The sequence below is a fragment of the Alnus glutinosa genome, chromosome 13, assembly GCF_958979055.1.
Source record: "Alnus glutinosa chromosome 13, dhAlnGlut1.1, whole genome shotgun sequence".
NCBI lineage: Eukaryota > Viridiplantae > Streptophyta > Magnoliopsida > Fagales > Betulaceae > Alnus > Alnus glutinosa.
The window spans coordinates 9,923,099-9,938,885 of NC_084898.1; the positions used below are offsets into that span (position 1 = coordinate 9,923,099).

General features: G+C 39.1%; 2 protein-coding genes across 2 annotated transcripts; one reads left to right on the forward strand and one right to left on the reverse strand.

The window, feature by feature from the left end:
• Positions 1 to 1,498: 1,498 nt before the first annotated feature.
• Positions 1,499 to 2,855, reverse strand: LOC133855061 (protein INAPERTURATE POLLEN1). The gene has a single exon (XM_062291357.1). It carries the CDS (start codon positions 2,721 to 2,723, stop codon positions 1,896 to 1,898), a length of 828 nt encoding a protein of 275 aa, XP_062147341.1. The 5' UTR covers positions 2,724 to 2,855; the 3' UTR covers positions 1,499 to 1,895.
• A 9,749-nt stretch (positions 2,856 to 12,604) lies between these two features.
• LOC133853879 (uncharacterized) lies at positions 12,605 to 13,588 on the forward strand. The gene has a single exon (XM_062289900.1). It carries the CDS (start codon positions 12,605 to 12,607, stop codon positions 13,586 to 13,588), a length of 984 nt encoding a protein of 327 aa, XP_062145884.1.
• The last annotated feature ends 2,199 nt before the right edge of the window (positions 13,589 to 15,787 follow it).

Genomic DNA, 15,787 nt, shown 5'->3' on the forward strand with positions numbered 1-15,787 from the left:
TACTCCTAATTTATTATTACGTTATCAGTGCTGGACCCTTCCGCGCCTAACCTGGAATTCCTAGTTTATTTATTTTTTATTTTTAAAAAAATTACTGAGCATATGACCACGTGTCACCCTATCCTTTCGCCATGTGGACTTCCATCAATTTTATAGACGGAAGTACCATTTTTGTTTTTAGCCATAAGCAATGTATCATCTACGATATGATTTGAAACTAAAGTGTGTTGGAAATTGGTTTGCAAAAATATATTTGCGTAGCGAAAATTAAATTTCTCAAGCCAAGAACAAACTTTATGATCGTTTTTTTTTAAAAGAATTTTTATTATCAAAATTATTTTTGTCATTAATGGGAGATTTCCAATTTTTGATAGTTTTGAGAAAACATTGACACAATTAATAGTATAGTCGGGATCATAGTTTAAAAGATCTATATTTATTTATTTTTTTCATTATTTTTCGTTCAAATCTCTCTTTTAATTTTGTCCCTATTCACCACTCGTTGATGGGTGACACACCCAGAAGCAATTGTTTTGGCCTTGTGTGACCAAAATTGTTCACTGATTCAAGCCACTATATAACACTCACTTCTCCGGTGTTGTGGCAAGAAGATATGAAACTAATGCTCCGTTTGTTTTGACGTGAAATGATTTTCGTTATAAAATATTTTCGGTGAAATCATTTTCAGAAAAAATGATTTTTTTGAAAATATTTTCCTGTGTTTGGCTCGTACGAAAAAATTATAAAATGCAAAAATCAGAGTTTGGCAAATGCTGTCGAAATCCGGCAACGTCCGGTCGCCGTTGTTGGATTCCGGCGAGCAAGTTTGGCCAGATTCGGCCAAAATGGCAAGATTCCAGCCGGACTCTTTTGGATCCGGCTGGATCAAGCCGAATTCAGTCATATCCGGTAGGATCCGTCCAGATTCAGCCGGATCCTGGACGTTTTGGCCAAATTTGGCCAGATCAGTGGCTGGATCCGTCCAGATCCAGCCGGATTCCTGCCGTTTTGGCCAGATCCGACCGGAATTTGGTCTGCTAGCATCTGGCGACAGTGGCCGAATGTCGCCGGATTCCGGCACTGGCAGGTTTTCGGCGATCGGATGTTGCCGGACTTCGGCACCAGCTGGTTTCCAACGACCGACAATTGCTAAATTCTGACAATCAGATATTAAACGTGCATGCAAGAACAAATAGTTTAATTTCGGAAAACGATTAACGGTTTTAAAAATCGTAAATCGTTTTCCAAAAATTAAAAAAACTTTTATGATCGAACTGAAAATGATTTCTGTTGACTATTATTTTCGCCCCTATCAAATACCGTAAAATACCGAAATCATTTTTTAGAAATTATGTTACGCCGAAACAAACGGAGCATAAAAGATTTTGTTTTTGGTAAATGGTTAATAAAAATAAATTGAATAAAACCTTAAAGAATTACAGCATCAGAGGGGCTTACCGAAACGGACAGATTTCAGCATTAACCAGGTCTCAATCTCAATCTCAATCTCAATCTTTACTTACTAAGCATATCTGAGATTCAACAACAGAGTTTAGCAAACTCGGGGAAAGAAAATCAAAATACTGCTTACAAGATGAAAGATGGACACATTTTTCCACTCAGATCCCCTTGAGAAATTACACCAAGTCCGTACCCAAGACATAGAAGCAAGCCTCACACAGAACTATTTGCAGATCAAGCCCTGATAAAAACATTGTTCCAGGGCGAAGTTACAATAATAGGAGAAAACTGATGATAAATAGACCAAAAAAAAAAAAAAAATTACCGAAAGACATGATTTACAATAGCAAAAGCAATCCTTGTTGAGAAGAACTCTGCCCTGCTCCAAGATATGCAAGAAAGTTGAGAAGACGGGAACAAAATAAATAGAAAAATCAAAGCGCGCCAGCACGGGTTGGTTTGTTGAGAGGCGTGTTGCACCTTTCGAATTCCCCGAGCAAATCAGGGTCCCTCAACCCAACAATGAATTGGGCAAGCCCTACAAGAAAGAGAGCCGCCTGATACACATTTGTGGCACTGATAATCTCCGCGAGAACGCTCCTCCTGAGCCTATTGGCGTCCAAGAACACGCTCACCATCTCCTCCATCTCGGCTGCCACCGCGTCCCCGATCAATGCTCTAGCCGCGTCCCTCTTCCCCTCGCACCAGACCCAATGCTCCACCACGCGCTTCATGAAGCCCCCCTGCGCATTCCTCACGCGGTCCACCAATGCGGGCACCATCAGCCTTAGTCCACACTCAATCTGATCTATCCGGGACATCAAGATTTTACTTGGGGCTTTCCATGCCATGGCAATTTCCCACGGTTTGTCAAAAAACTCGCAATTCTTTCCACCCACTTTGAGGAAAACATTGTTTTTGTCATCGGTGTCGGTGTCACCAAGGAATGAACGCAGGACGTTAGTGAAGAGGTAGGGATGGAAATCGCCGAGCCAGAGGAAAGGCTTCTCGAGGGAATTGCGCCAGTCGGGGAAGAGGAGCTGAGCAATGTCATGGGAGGCGGCGAGGTCGAGGGCGTGGTAGTAGGACTGGATGTGGTGGTGGAGCATTTCCACGTGGGTGGATAGGAGGGTGGGAGAGGAATCGGAGATGGAGGAGCGGAGGAGGGGTAGGAGGGTGTTCTTCAGGGTTTTGAACCAGTCTGAGTGGTAATCCTTCAAGGGCCGCGAGGTTTTCTTGCGGGGGAACAAGGCTTTGAGCATCTTCTTGGATAGAGAGAGTGAAATATTGGTGTTTCTTTCTTTCTTTCTTCTTTGGCTGAGAAGATCGAATGATATTTTGTTAAAGAGAGGTTTTGGAGGGGGTTTAAAGGAGCTGTTGTTAACCCCAGCAATCAGCATATGCAATGGAACTAATTTTCTTGATAACTAGCTATCTCCCTCATTAACTATATTGTAGCAACTTTTGTCCTTTCCCCTATATATATATATCAATGTCCAACATAAACCTGGCACCCGTTTTGCAAGCTAGAGGCCTAAAGGGATGCCAATTATCAAAACCAAAGAGAAATAGAGCAACTGCTGCTGACAACCCATTGCATTCCACCTTCAGCTAAAATTCTTAGTTTCAATAATTTTCTGTAGCTAATTTCACTAGCAGACCCATTAATATTTTCTTAACATTTTAGCTAATCTATGCCGAAAATAAAATATTTATGTAAACCAGATATTTACAAGACAAGAAGCTCACATTGCTAAACTCAACTACCACAATGGATGGGTTGATTTGTGTTGGTACAGCTTCAGGTATGGTGATGTGTCGCCTTTAGATTTGCCTTCTTCAAGATCTGCAAAATAATAAACAGTTTTGATAGACAATTTTAGGAGTATTGAGAATAGAGTAAGCTCAGAGATTAGATTGAGCATAATTTTATACTTGGGGCAGCAGCTTATACTTATAGGCATAGTTCTAAGACTACTGGAGTGCTCTGATGTAATTCTATTTGGAGTCTGATCCCTAGATTGCATGGGATCAGACTTATCTTCTTGGGAGTCCAGTTTAGGTAGGACACTCCCTTCCAACTGATAATAGATAGATATCAGGTTTCTTATCCCATATTTTATGGGATAAGAGTCTATCCCGAAAAACCCGGGATAGGGTTTTGCTGCGGATAATAGTCCATCCTGGGAAGAATGGGATAGATTCCTTCTGCGCCATGCTAGGGATTTATAAGATCAAACCTTATCCCATAAATCTTGGTCGTTATCTTCAAGCATTTCAATATGATTCATTCATGTTGCTTCGTGGTGATCCCAAGAAAGTCGTTCCTGGGACTAGGTATGTGACAACCCCTTTTTTGTTTTTTTTTTTTATTTTTTTTATTTTTTATTTTTTATTTTTAAAACATACAAACGGATCATCACTGTGGCATGACTATTTGTTGCTCAGCCAACATATGTTACACATCCCATAATATGTACCTGATAATCTGAGTTACATCTAACAGCGGAAGAACAATAATCAATGTGCAATGGAACACATATCATAAGCGGAAATACATCAATATAAACATAACTGTTATACAACAAGGAGAGCTGTTTAACATCTATCTAATTAAGATTTAACATAACAATACTCTAATTACATACCAAAATACTCACTCTACAAATTACATGTGTCACACAGGGCACGAGCCATATATAAAGACTACCAAAATAGGACATCCATGTCCAACCCAGCTACGACGCCAGCGAAATGCCTCAGTCGCAGTACCCTAGGTACAGAGCTATAGGGTCGTCCTCTAGATTTGCTGAACCTGCAACCAAAGCATCAATGTCTGCACGGTTATAGGGTTACCACATCTGCACAGGTGAAAGAATGAGTTTACCATTTCAATATAAAACAAACCATGACCTCAGCAGTATAAAAATCACTGAGTTTTCGCAAAGAACCGATTTTTCCTTTTATCATACATTTACTAGACCGCTACGTTTTGAGGTTATGAAAATCCGTCCCTTGAAAGCAATATCATAGCTGGTAAAGTAAACATTGATATCTCAGAAAACATGAAAGCACACTATGTAGCTTTGAACATAAATAGAAGTTCCCGTCATCCCACTTTGGAAGCTTCTACATATAGACCCATCTACCATATAATACTTTTGCTCGGTGGCTCAGACATACATGCACATGGTTACTCCCTTACGGATTCACGCATACACATAGGCCTTAAGCAGGAAAACAATGGCATCTTGCTTAACTATACAAAGACCTTAGCATTACTAAAAATCGTTAATGCCGCATCAAGGTACATTGAAGCTTAGTGCCTTTGATACAACAGTTCGATCATGCACTACAAAAAAACTGTAAATCGCCATGTGTCTACAATACCAGCTACTGTAGACACGTGGCCAGAACGCCACGTCTTTTACTGGCCACGTGGCCATCTGTGGCGTAAAAACAATTGGCCACGTGTAATAAATACACGCGGCCAATTGGCCGCGTGTATAAATGCACGCGGCCAATTGGCCGCGTGTATGAATACACGTGACCATCTGGCCACGTGTATTTTATCAATGTGGCGAGATGGCCACATGTAAAAATACACGTGGCTGAATTTGGCCATGTGGATTTAAATACACGTGGCATTCTGTTGGCCACATGTAAGTACGCCACGTGGCCAACTGGTGTTTTTTTAAAAAATATTTTTGGAATTCTTTTTTTTTTTTTAAAAAAAAAAAAACAAACAAATAGTATGTAAATGATAATATTACTATGTACACTATACCAAATTAGAGTTTATAAACTAATTAGTTTTGTACAGTATTCAAATAAATACTTGTATTTAAATTTTTTTGAATTTATTTTTATTAAAAATTCTTATTATATACCCCAACCTTAGATTTGTGCTATATTTAGTTATGGTTTATAATTATATATAGTATGTATTGTACTTATTGTTATGTTTTAGGGTTTACATGCAGGTTGATCACTACAAAAAAAAATAGTTTTTCGCCACTTGCAGTTCGCCACGTGTATGGTCACTGTACACGTGGCGAACTGTTGGCCACGTGCAAGTGGCCACGTAAATACACGCGGTGGATCTGGTTGACACTAACTGCACAGTTGGCCACGTGTATTTTAATACCTGCAGAGAAGCCAAACTTGTCAAATAGAACATCCATCTGAATGTGTTGGCCTTGTGGTCCCGATCATTATAGCATACCTTACACAAGTATAAATTTGCATGCCTCTATCATTTGATCCAATTCAATGTTCAAAACTTAGTCGAACTATCATTTGATCCTAGAGTTAGGGTTTATAACTATATATATAGTATATATATTTAGGGTTAGGGTTTATAGCTATATATAGTACATATACTTAAGATTAGGGTTAAGGTTAGGGTTTATGGCTTACATATAGTATGTACACTTAAGATTATGGGTTTTAGGGTTCTATTTTATGGTCAGGGTTTAGTAAAGTGTATATATATATACTTAGTGGTAGGATTTAAATTTAGGGTTAGGATTTAGTTTTAATTTATAGTTTACGGTTTAGTTTTATGGCTTAGGGTTTAGCAATGTGTACAGTACATTCACTTAGGGTTGCATGGGTTTGTGTTTGTATTTGTATTTACATCAATTAATTATATATATATAATTTAAATTATATCTAATTTATTTTTTTAATATATCAATTTTGAATGATATACCTCTCATTTTTTTTCCCCGAAGTTAGTTACCATGATGTGTACTTCATTTACACCTGCAGAGAAACCAAACTTGTCAAATAGAACATCCATCTCAATGTGTTGGCCTTGTGGTCCCGATCATTATAGCATACATTATACAAATATAATTTTGCATGCTTCTATCATTTGATCCAGTTCAATGTTCAAAAGTGTATCAAACTGTGACTAACTCACTCCACGGGGGTGAAAACAGTATTTGTCACCAGCTCAAGTCCCATAATGTTGATTTATGAATTTTATCAAATTGTAAGCATAAAAAAAAAAAGGTTTGGTATATATATTATAACACCAAATTAAGGTTTGGTTTTGTAAACCATCTACGTTAAGAAAAAAAATAAAATGCAACATAACAAAGTTAAAAATCCTATCCATAATACTATATACATATATATAATATATGCATGCATGCATGTAAACGGCGTGCCGAAACTATATACATTTATAACGACTTGTATATACCCTATATACAGTATATACACTTAGGGTTAGGGTTTATAGCTATATATAGTATATACACTTAGGGTTAGGGTTTATAGATATATATAATAGGTATATACACTTAGTGTTAAGGTTTATGTCTATATATAGTACTAAATGCATAATTAAACCAAATTTCTCAGTTCCATGGGTCTCAGGTATGAGAAGATTCCGGCGTGCCGTAATGACTGTATGTTATTCTGGAAAGACAATAAAGACCTAGATACCTGCACCGTATGTGGAGAATCTAAGTGGATGGCTGATATACATTTAGATCGGGATGGTGAGGTAATATCGTCGAGGAAAAAATGTCCAGTGAAGGTGTTGAGATGGTTTCCACTCATCCCACGGCTACAGAGGTTATTCATGTCGGAGCACACTGCGCACAATATGAGATGGCATGCAGAAGGCCGCACTAGGGACGACGTATTGAGGCACCTCGCCGACGGTGAGGCATGGAGATTGTTCGACACTCTACATCCAGATTTTATGGCAGACAGTAGGAACGTGCGGCTTGGACTGACAGCAGATGGATTCAATCCATTTGGGAACATGAGCACATCTCACAGCACATGGCCCGTATTGCTTGTACCATACAATTTGCCTCCTTGGATGTGCATGAAACAGACGTCGTTCATCCTGTCTCTGGTTATCCCCAGACCGAGCTCACCTGGTATGGATATCGACGTCTACCTTCAGCCACTGATTGATGAGCTGTTGGAGCTGTGGGATGTAGGGGTACGAACAGTAGATGCTGCGAAGATGGAGAACTTCAATATGCGAGCTCAGTTGATGTGGACAATAAACGACTTCCCGGCGTATGCAGATTTATCCGGTTGGCCTAACAAAGGTGTGAAGGCATGTCCTTGTTGCATGCAGTCGACACGTTCTAAACATTTGAAGAACGGTTGTAAATTTTGTTACATGGGACACAGGAGGTTCTTGCCAACTGAACATCTGTGGCGGCTGAACAGAAGAACGTTTGATGGGACTGAGAAGTTAGAATGTGCTCCTGATGTGCCTTGCAGGGACGAGATCCTCCAACAGTTGGACGGAGTTGCATTTGGGGATGAGAACGCGGGTAAGACGAGACTGAAGAAGCGGAAGACGGGTGCACGGGGTGCTGATGATGTTGTGTGGAAGAAGAAAAGTATTTTCTTCAGATTGCCGTACTGGAAGGACAATTTGCTTCAGCACAATCTTGATGTCATGCACATAGAGAAAAATGTCATGGACAATATACTTGGCACTATTTTGGACATCAAAGGGAAAACGAAGGACAACCTGGCAGCTCGGCTGGATTTGCAGGAAATGGGGTTGAGACCTAAATTGCATCCATTCACAGCCGCAAATGGTAAAACATATATACCCGCGGCTTGTCACACGATGTCTAGGGAGGATAAAGAAAGCTTTTTAAAGGTTCTTCGAAATGTGAGAGTTCCAGACGGATATGCCTCGAACATTTCACGGTGTGTTTGGATGAATGATCGTACAATTTCAGGGTTAAAAAGTCATGACAGCCACATACTGATGCAACAGCTTCTACCAATTGTATTGCGTCAGTCACTGCCAGACAAAGTGGTTAGACCTATCGTTGAGATGTCAGCATTTTTCAGAGGCATATGCTCGACCAAGCTAACTCAAGATGAGATAGACCGACTGCAAGGTGACGTCTGTATCACACTGTGCAAGCTGGAACAGGTATTTCCTCCTAGGTTTTTTACTAGCATGGTCCATTTGGTCGTGCATCTTGTGCGCGAGTGTAGACTTGGCGGACCCGTTCAATATAGGTGGATGTACCCAGCAGAGAGGTAAAATTTCGCAGAATATATATATATATATATATATATATATATATATATATATATATATATATATATATATATATATATATATATATATATATATATATATATATATATATATATATATATATATATTCATGTAATTGGTTCCTTAAACGTGGACAAATCCTTAATGTTTATGTGTGTGCACCAGGAGCCTTGGGGGTTTCAAGTCGAATGTGCGCAACAAAGCGGCTCCTGAGGGGTGCATTGCGGAGGGTTACATAGCAACCGAGCTAGTAACGTTCTGTTCGAGATATCTAGAAAATGCACCAACCTTCCACAACAGACCTCTGAGAAATCCTGATGGTTCCAAGGGGGCGGGAACGCGAGTTAGCTTGAACCGGTTGACGATGCATCAGATTCATCGTTATATTGTGTTCAACTCTGAAGAGTTTCTCAATTTGCGGATGTAAGTAGTGTTTACAATTTGAACCGGATTCAAATAAAATTATTAATAATAATTAGTTCTAATATTATATCCGATGAATGTAGGATGCACAAAGACGCTATTAGGCGATCATGCGTTAAGGGTTGCATTACGAACTCTCTAATTGAAGCCCAACATCATGAGCAGTTCTGCGAGTGGTACCGCGCATATGTAAGGAAATAGCGGTATTTTCGTATGTAATATTTACCTATGTTTAGTGTCATTTTAAGATAGGGTTTAACAATATGCCGCTATTAACTGATGTATTCTTTTAATATATGAAATGATAACATAGGTTGATGGCCTGGACGATCAATGTAGGGAGGAATTGGGGCAGAATTTGGTTATGCGCAATAGAGGATTGAAGGAGACAGCAGTGAAGTATAACAGGTACGTGGTAAACGGAAAACTGTTCCGCACGCTAGCCCATGATGTGGGAAGGAGGACTCAGAACAGCGGCGTATGTGTGCCAACCGTTGAAGGCGAAAACTACTACGGGCAGTTAACCGATGTAGTTGAGGTCGAGTACTACGATAGGACTACGTACGTCCTATTTAAGTGAAATTGGGCGGACCCCACGATGGACAGAGGATTCAGATTCGACGATTATGGCCTAGTGTTTGTCAACTTCACTCACCTCGTCCACAGGGGAGAACTGCTTACCGACAAGCCTTACGTGCTTACATCTCAGGTAGACCAAGTGTTTTATGTTGAGGATGGAAGGAACCCAAACTGGGTTTGTGCCGTGAGGACTAAACCGCGCAACGTGTACGATGTTGGTCAGGGGGAAGGGAGTACACTACTAAAAAACCGGATTTTATGGACGGTTTTTTCATAGACGGTTTTCAAAACCGTCTATAAAAAAAAATATTGTGGACGTTTTTTTACTAAACCGTCTGAAAAATAAAATTACGGACGGTTTTTTTAAACCGTCCGTAAAACACAGACGGTTTTTTTAAACCTTCCGTAAAACACAGACGGTTTTAATATAACCGTCTGTAATTTTATAATTACCGACGGTTATATTAAAACCGTCTATATTATTATAGACGGTTTTTTCAAACCGTCTATAATAATATAGACGGTTTAAAAAAATCGTCTGGAATTAGAAAATTCCAGACGGTTATATCAAAACCGTCTTTAAATAGAAAGACGGTTTTATAAAAACCGTCTGGAATTTTATAATTCCGGACGGTTTTTCTAAAACCGTCTAGACCTAATTTCTAATTGTAGAAATCCCTAGCTAGCTCAGTTCATGCTCTCTCTTGATCCATGCTCTCTCTCGTGAACACACCCAGCCGGCTGCCATAGCTTCTTCCTCCGCTTCTCTGGCACTCTCTCTCTCTCTCTCTCTCTCTCTCTCTCTCTCTCTCTCTCTCTCTAGCTCAGTTCCCCCCTAGCTATCTCTCTCTGGCTCGCGCGTATTTGATCCCTCCGGTCCCTCTCGATATTTCCCAACTGATCCCGCCGGCTGGCCCTGAATCGTCTTCTCCGGCGCCATCTCTCTAGAAGTCGACCCCGGCTGGCCCTACATCATCTTCTCCGGCGACGTTTCGACGCGTCTCAGCTAGCCCACGCCCGTTTTCCCGACGTACTCCGGCCCACGCCCGGATTAAAGGTTTGATTGATTTTTTTCCTCGCTTGCTATAATTTGCAATTATTTATTGGACTTGGTTATTTGTATTTTTATTTTGTTGGTTTTTTGTTTTTCCGTTTGGGCAATTTGGAGATTTTCTGTTTGTTGAATTGATTTTTCTGTGTTAAATTCTGGGTTTGTTGGAGATGAAATCGGTTGGGTATATTAAGAGTATATTCTGTATATTTTACAGTTATTTAGGTAAATATAAAATTTGTTTTAGGCTTCAATTTCAATCATTGAAATAATTGGAACAATTACTGGTTGATTTTATTTTTGGCTTCTAATTTTGCTGAGAAGGAATTTAAAGGTGCTAAAATGATTAATTTGGGCGAAGGATTTTTTTGGTAGTTAATGTGAATTTTTAATTGATTGAGGAATAAAGATTTGGTCATTAAATGGTTTGATTTTGAAATTAAAACGATGAAATGATTTGGAATAAGTTTATTTAGAGGTGATGGGCCTATTTGGCTTTTTATGATGCATATCCTGTTTACCACGAATCGTTTATATATGTTCATATTATTGTAATCTTCGTTTACCCATGCGTGATCATTGTACTAGCTAGATATCCTTTGTTGTCATGCACGTACAAGCTTCAAAGTAATGCGGAGACTAAATTTGCAAGAGAGAATATTGCATCTACAAATTAAACACATCCTTCAAACTTACACCCTATTACACTTAGAAATCTTAGAAAAGGGAATATTTTGGGCAATTTTTGTCCAAAAAAAAGTATCATGCATGTTACGGAAGACATTTTCCTTTCAATCTAACGAAAAATAATAATGAATTGAAGGATGTTAACCGTAACGGAGTGGTAATTGAAAGAGTCAAGTATTACTTTTTTTAAAGTTTGTTGGTCTAATTTAGTGGCATAGGTATACAAGTTTGGAGGGGTACCCCTCCAAACTTTGAGTTTATAGTTTATTGCATAATAGCTACGGTTAAGAGTTTATCTACATACAAGTAGGATACGTAGGAGTTCATCTTTTAAGTCTATGTCGTTGTATTTCTCTTATTTATAGTTGTTAGTGTTTAATAAAACGAAGCTTAAATTTAACTTCAAACCTAGCTCGTGTCCGTAAAAAGTTTTAGGTTTTTTCAAAATAAGCTTGTTTGGGTGTGCGATACGTATAAATAGCTCTTTGGAAAGGAATATGTTGATGTAAGTAAGAGAAGATAATTAAAGATAATAGAGGGGTTGGAGTAGAAATTGCAAAGTAAAAAAAAGGTTGTCGGTATAAAATATTTTTGTTGTTCTTTAAATGCAAGAAATAATATTAAAAAATTATAACATTTACTTTTTTGGTTCTTCGAATGTAAAGAGGATTATTGACAAATGTTAAACTTAACGTTTGATAAAGAGCTTGTTAAATAGTAAAATTTGTTAAAAATTAGTAGAGGAAAACCAAATATATAGAGCTCATTTTGAGAGCTCTAATGGTGTTAGAACATTCATAATTAACTTTCTACTTCTAGTTTTTCTCTAAAATTTTAACAAAATACACTATTTAACAAACTCTATACTCAATGTTAAATTTAACTCATGTCAATAATGCTCTCTAAATCTAAAGAGTACAAAAGTAAAAGTTAAAGATTTTTTAATATTCTTTCTCTTTCATACTTTTTCTTCTTTCCTCTAGGCTAAAGTAAATTTTTAATGCAAAGAGTTCAAAAGTTAGTTTCATCAATTAATTCTTCTTTTCTCTAGGCTAAAGTAAAAAAAACCTGCCCAAAACCTTATAAATCCATGAGGTACAAATAAATCCAAGTAAAAAGAGAAAGGCTGTTTGTTGTACCACCATATAAATCCATGAGGTACAAATTACAATTATTGGACCATATTGGACTTGTCATACCACAAAGACCACCAATGCATGATTGTATCCATGTCTTTTCAGTTTTCAATATCTTTTTCTTCTTTATATGGTGTAGTTAGGAAGATGGACAAGAGTTGGATGAAGTTGCCGTGAAGTTCGCGAGAGTATATTCGCGGGGTTATGAAATTTGTGAAATTTGCACGTGAACATGAGAGTAGAAAAGAGGTCATTGTGTGCCCCTGTAAGAAGTGTTTGTTGGGCAAATCATGGTCCAGTGAAGTCGTATTTGCTCATTTAACATCAGGTACTGGGATTATTGAGGGTTACACTGAGTGGATAATGCATGGGGAATCACTTGTCCCTCCTGTTCAGAGCGAGATAATACATGAAGCTCCCAGGAGGCTTCAAGTGGATGGCATTCCACTACATGGGGGGTCCAGTGGGATGCAAGACATGCTTAATGATGTTTTCGTGATGCACGATATCTGTGTAGAAGCCGGTGGGTCTCAAGTGCGAGATGAAGTCGAAGCCGAAGCTGAGCCCGTGGATGTTGAAATTGAAGACTCTACCAGGGTGCCGAATAAGTTAGAAGAATTGCTAAAGGATGCCGATACGCCACTCCATGGAAATACAAAACATAGCAAATTGGGAGCTATTGTGCGCCTATTTAGTATTAAGTGTATGGGTGGTTGGAGCAATACATCGTTCTCCATGTTGCTTGAATTCATTAATGAACTAATGCATCCAGATGCAAGTTTGCTGCCTAAAGACACATACGAGGCAAAAAAATACTTGAAGGATTTGGGCCTTGAGTATGAGAAGATATCGGCTTGTAGCAATGGTTGTATGTTGTTTTGGAAGGAAAATGAAAAATTAGACAAATGTACATTCTGCAATGAGTCAAGGTGGAAGGATAACTTAATTAATGAAGATGGGTCGATAAAATGTTCGAAAAAGAAGCCGGTCAAAGTGTTGCGTTGGTTTCCTCTAATACCAAGGCTGCAGAGGTTATTTATGTCACATCATACGTCGCCACATATGAAGTGGCACACTCAAGGCCGTACAAAAGACGGTGTGTTGAGGCATCCGGCAGATGGAGAAGCATGGAAGGCATTCGATTCAGTTACCCAATATTCGCATCAGACCCGCGAAATGTCCGGCTAGGTTTAGCGTCAGATGGCTTCAATCCTTTTGGGAACATGTCCTCTAGTCACAGTACTTGGCCAGTAATATTAGTACCTTACAATTTACCTCCTTGGATGTGTATGAAGCAGCCGTATTTTATGTTAACCTTGATTCTCCCTGGTCCGAGTGCACCAGGACAGAATATAGATGTGTACCTAGCTCCCCTTGTAAGTGAGTTGAAAAAACTATGGGAAGTAGGGGTACAGACTTTTGATGTAACCTCGAGAAAATATTTTACAATGCGTTCGGCCTTGATGTGGACGATAAATGACTTCCCGGCATATGGTGATTTGTCAGGTTGGAGTACACATGGACGAAAAGCATGTCCTTGTTGTATGCATGAAACGCAATCAACGTGGCTAACTTATGGTAAAAAGTTCTGCTTTATGGGACATAGGCGATGGTTGCCTCTTGATCATCCATGGAGAAGAAATAAGAGACGATTCAATGGTGCGCAGGAAATGGGTAGTCCTCCCAATGTGCCGAATGGCGATGAGATCATCCGACAATTAGAATGTGTTGTCAATCGGGCAAGGACCGGACAGAAGCTACTGCCTGGAGAAGTTGATTGGAAGAGGCGAAGTATATTATACGATTTGCCGTATTGGAAAGATTAGTTACTACGCCATAACATTGATGTGATGCATACAGAAAAAAACATCGTTGATAACATACTTGGCACGCTATTGAACATGAATGGTAAAACCAAAGACAACAAAGAAGCACGTCAAGACTTGCATAAGATGAAATTGAGACCAGAACTTCATCCATTTACCACGGAAAACGGCAAAACACTTTTGCCTACAGCTTGTTTCACAATGACGAAAAAAGAGAAGACTGACTTTCTGCAAGTGTTACATGATGTTAGAGTGCCAGATGGATATTCTTCAAATGTGTCACGTGGTGTGAAGCTCAAGGAATGTACTGTTGGGGGTTTGAAGAGTCATGACAATCACATAATCATGCAACAACTCATGCCAATTGCACTTCGAGGAACCTTATCGGATGATGTTGTGAGGCCTTTAATCGAGCTATGTGGGTTCTTTAGGGATATTTGTTCAAAAACACTGCGGGTGGAAGATCTGGATCGTCTTGAAAATCAAATTCCTATAATATTGTGCAAATTGGAACGAATATTTCCTTCGGGTTTTTTTACATCTATGGTGCACGTAAGCATACATTTAGTACGTGAATGCAAACTGGGTGGACCGGTACACTACAGGTGGATGTATCTCGTTGAGAGGTAATGTTAAAATTTTGTTAAATTAAGGTTTGTTCTTATATGGCAATCTCATGGTCTAACTTTAATGTAGGTGCCTTGGTAGATATAAACGTAGTGTTCGTAATAAGGGCGCACCCGAAGGGTCTATTGCAGAGGGTTACATTGTAGACGAATTGTTGACATTTTGCTCTCGGTATTTAGTCAACGCGCCAACGGTTCACAATAAGACCCCAAGATACCAAGATGAATCAAGAGGGGCGACCAATTGGTTTAAACTTGATACTTGCACGTTGGAGCAAGTACATCGATATATTTTATTCAACTCTGATGATTTCCTCCAATTTCGCACGTGAGTCACATTATTGTTAGATATTGTTAGTTGCTAAATACAATGAAAAGTAACCAACATCATATGTTGTTGACGTATAGGATGCACATGGAGTCGTTAATGGAACAAAACAATAGGGAACGTACCTCGCATCAATCGTTGCTGAAGCAACAACGAGACCAATTCTGTAGCTGGTACAAGTCATACGTAAGAAAATTGTTGGTTTGAATAATTATTTACCTATAACAGCATCATGAAACTTTGATTTTTAAATAAGGTGTCTAAATCACAGGTTGATAAGTTGACCGAGGCGGAGAGAATGACATTAGGAGAGAAACTTGTTAGTCATGCCAAAGGCCCAATGTTCGATGCTGTCGAATGTAAGCGGTATGTGGTTAACAGCGTGTTGTACCGCACCCTGGATGTCGACGAAGAGAAAAAAAGTCAAAACAGTGGATTGTGTGTCACCACTGAAGATGGTCCCACCTACTACGGTAGGCTAACTCAAATAATCGAGGTTACATACTACGACTTGACGCGGTATGTCCTTTTCAAGTGCGATTGGGCCGACATTCAACCGAATAAGGGATACAAAAAGGACGAATATGGATTCGATTTGGTAAATTTC

What these genes read in the sequence shown, in the direction of transcription:
- LOC133855061 (XM_062291357.1), bottom strand. Translation starts at nt 2,723, where the DNA reads ATGCTCAAAGCCTTGTTCCCCCGCAAGAAAACCTCGCGGCCCTTGAAG.
- LOC133853879 (XM_062289900.1), top strand. Translation starts at nt 12,605, where the DNA reads ATGAAATTTGTGAAATTTGCACGTGAACATGAGAGTAGAAAAGAGGTC.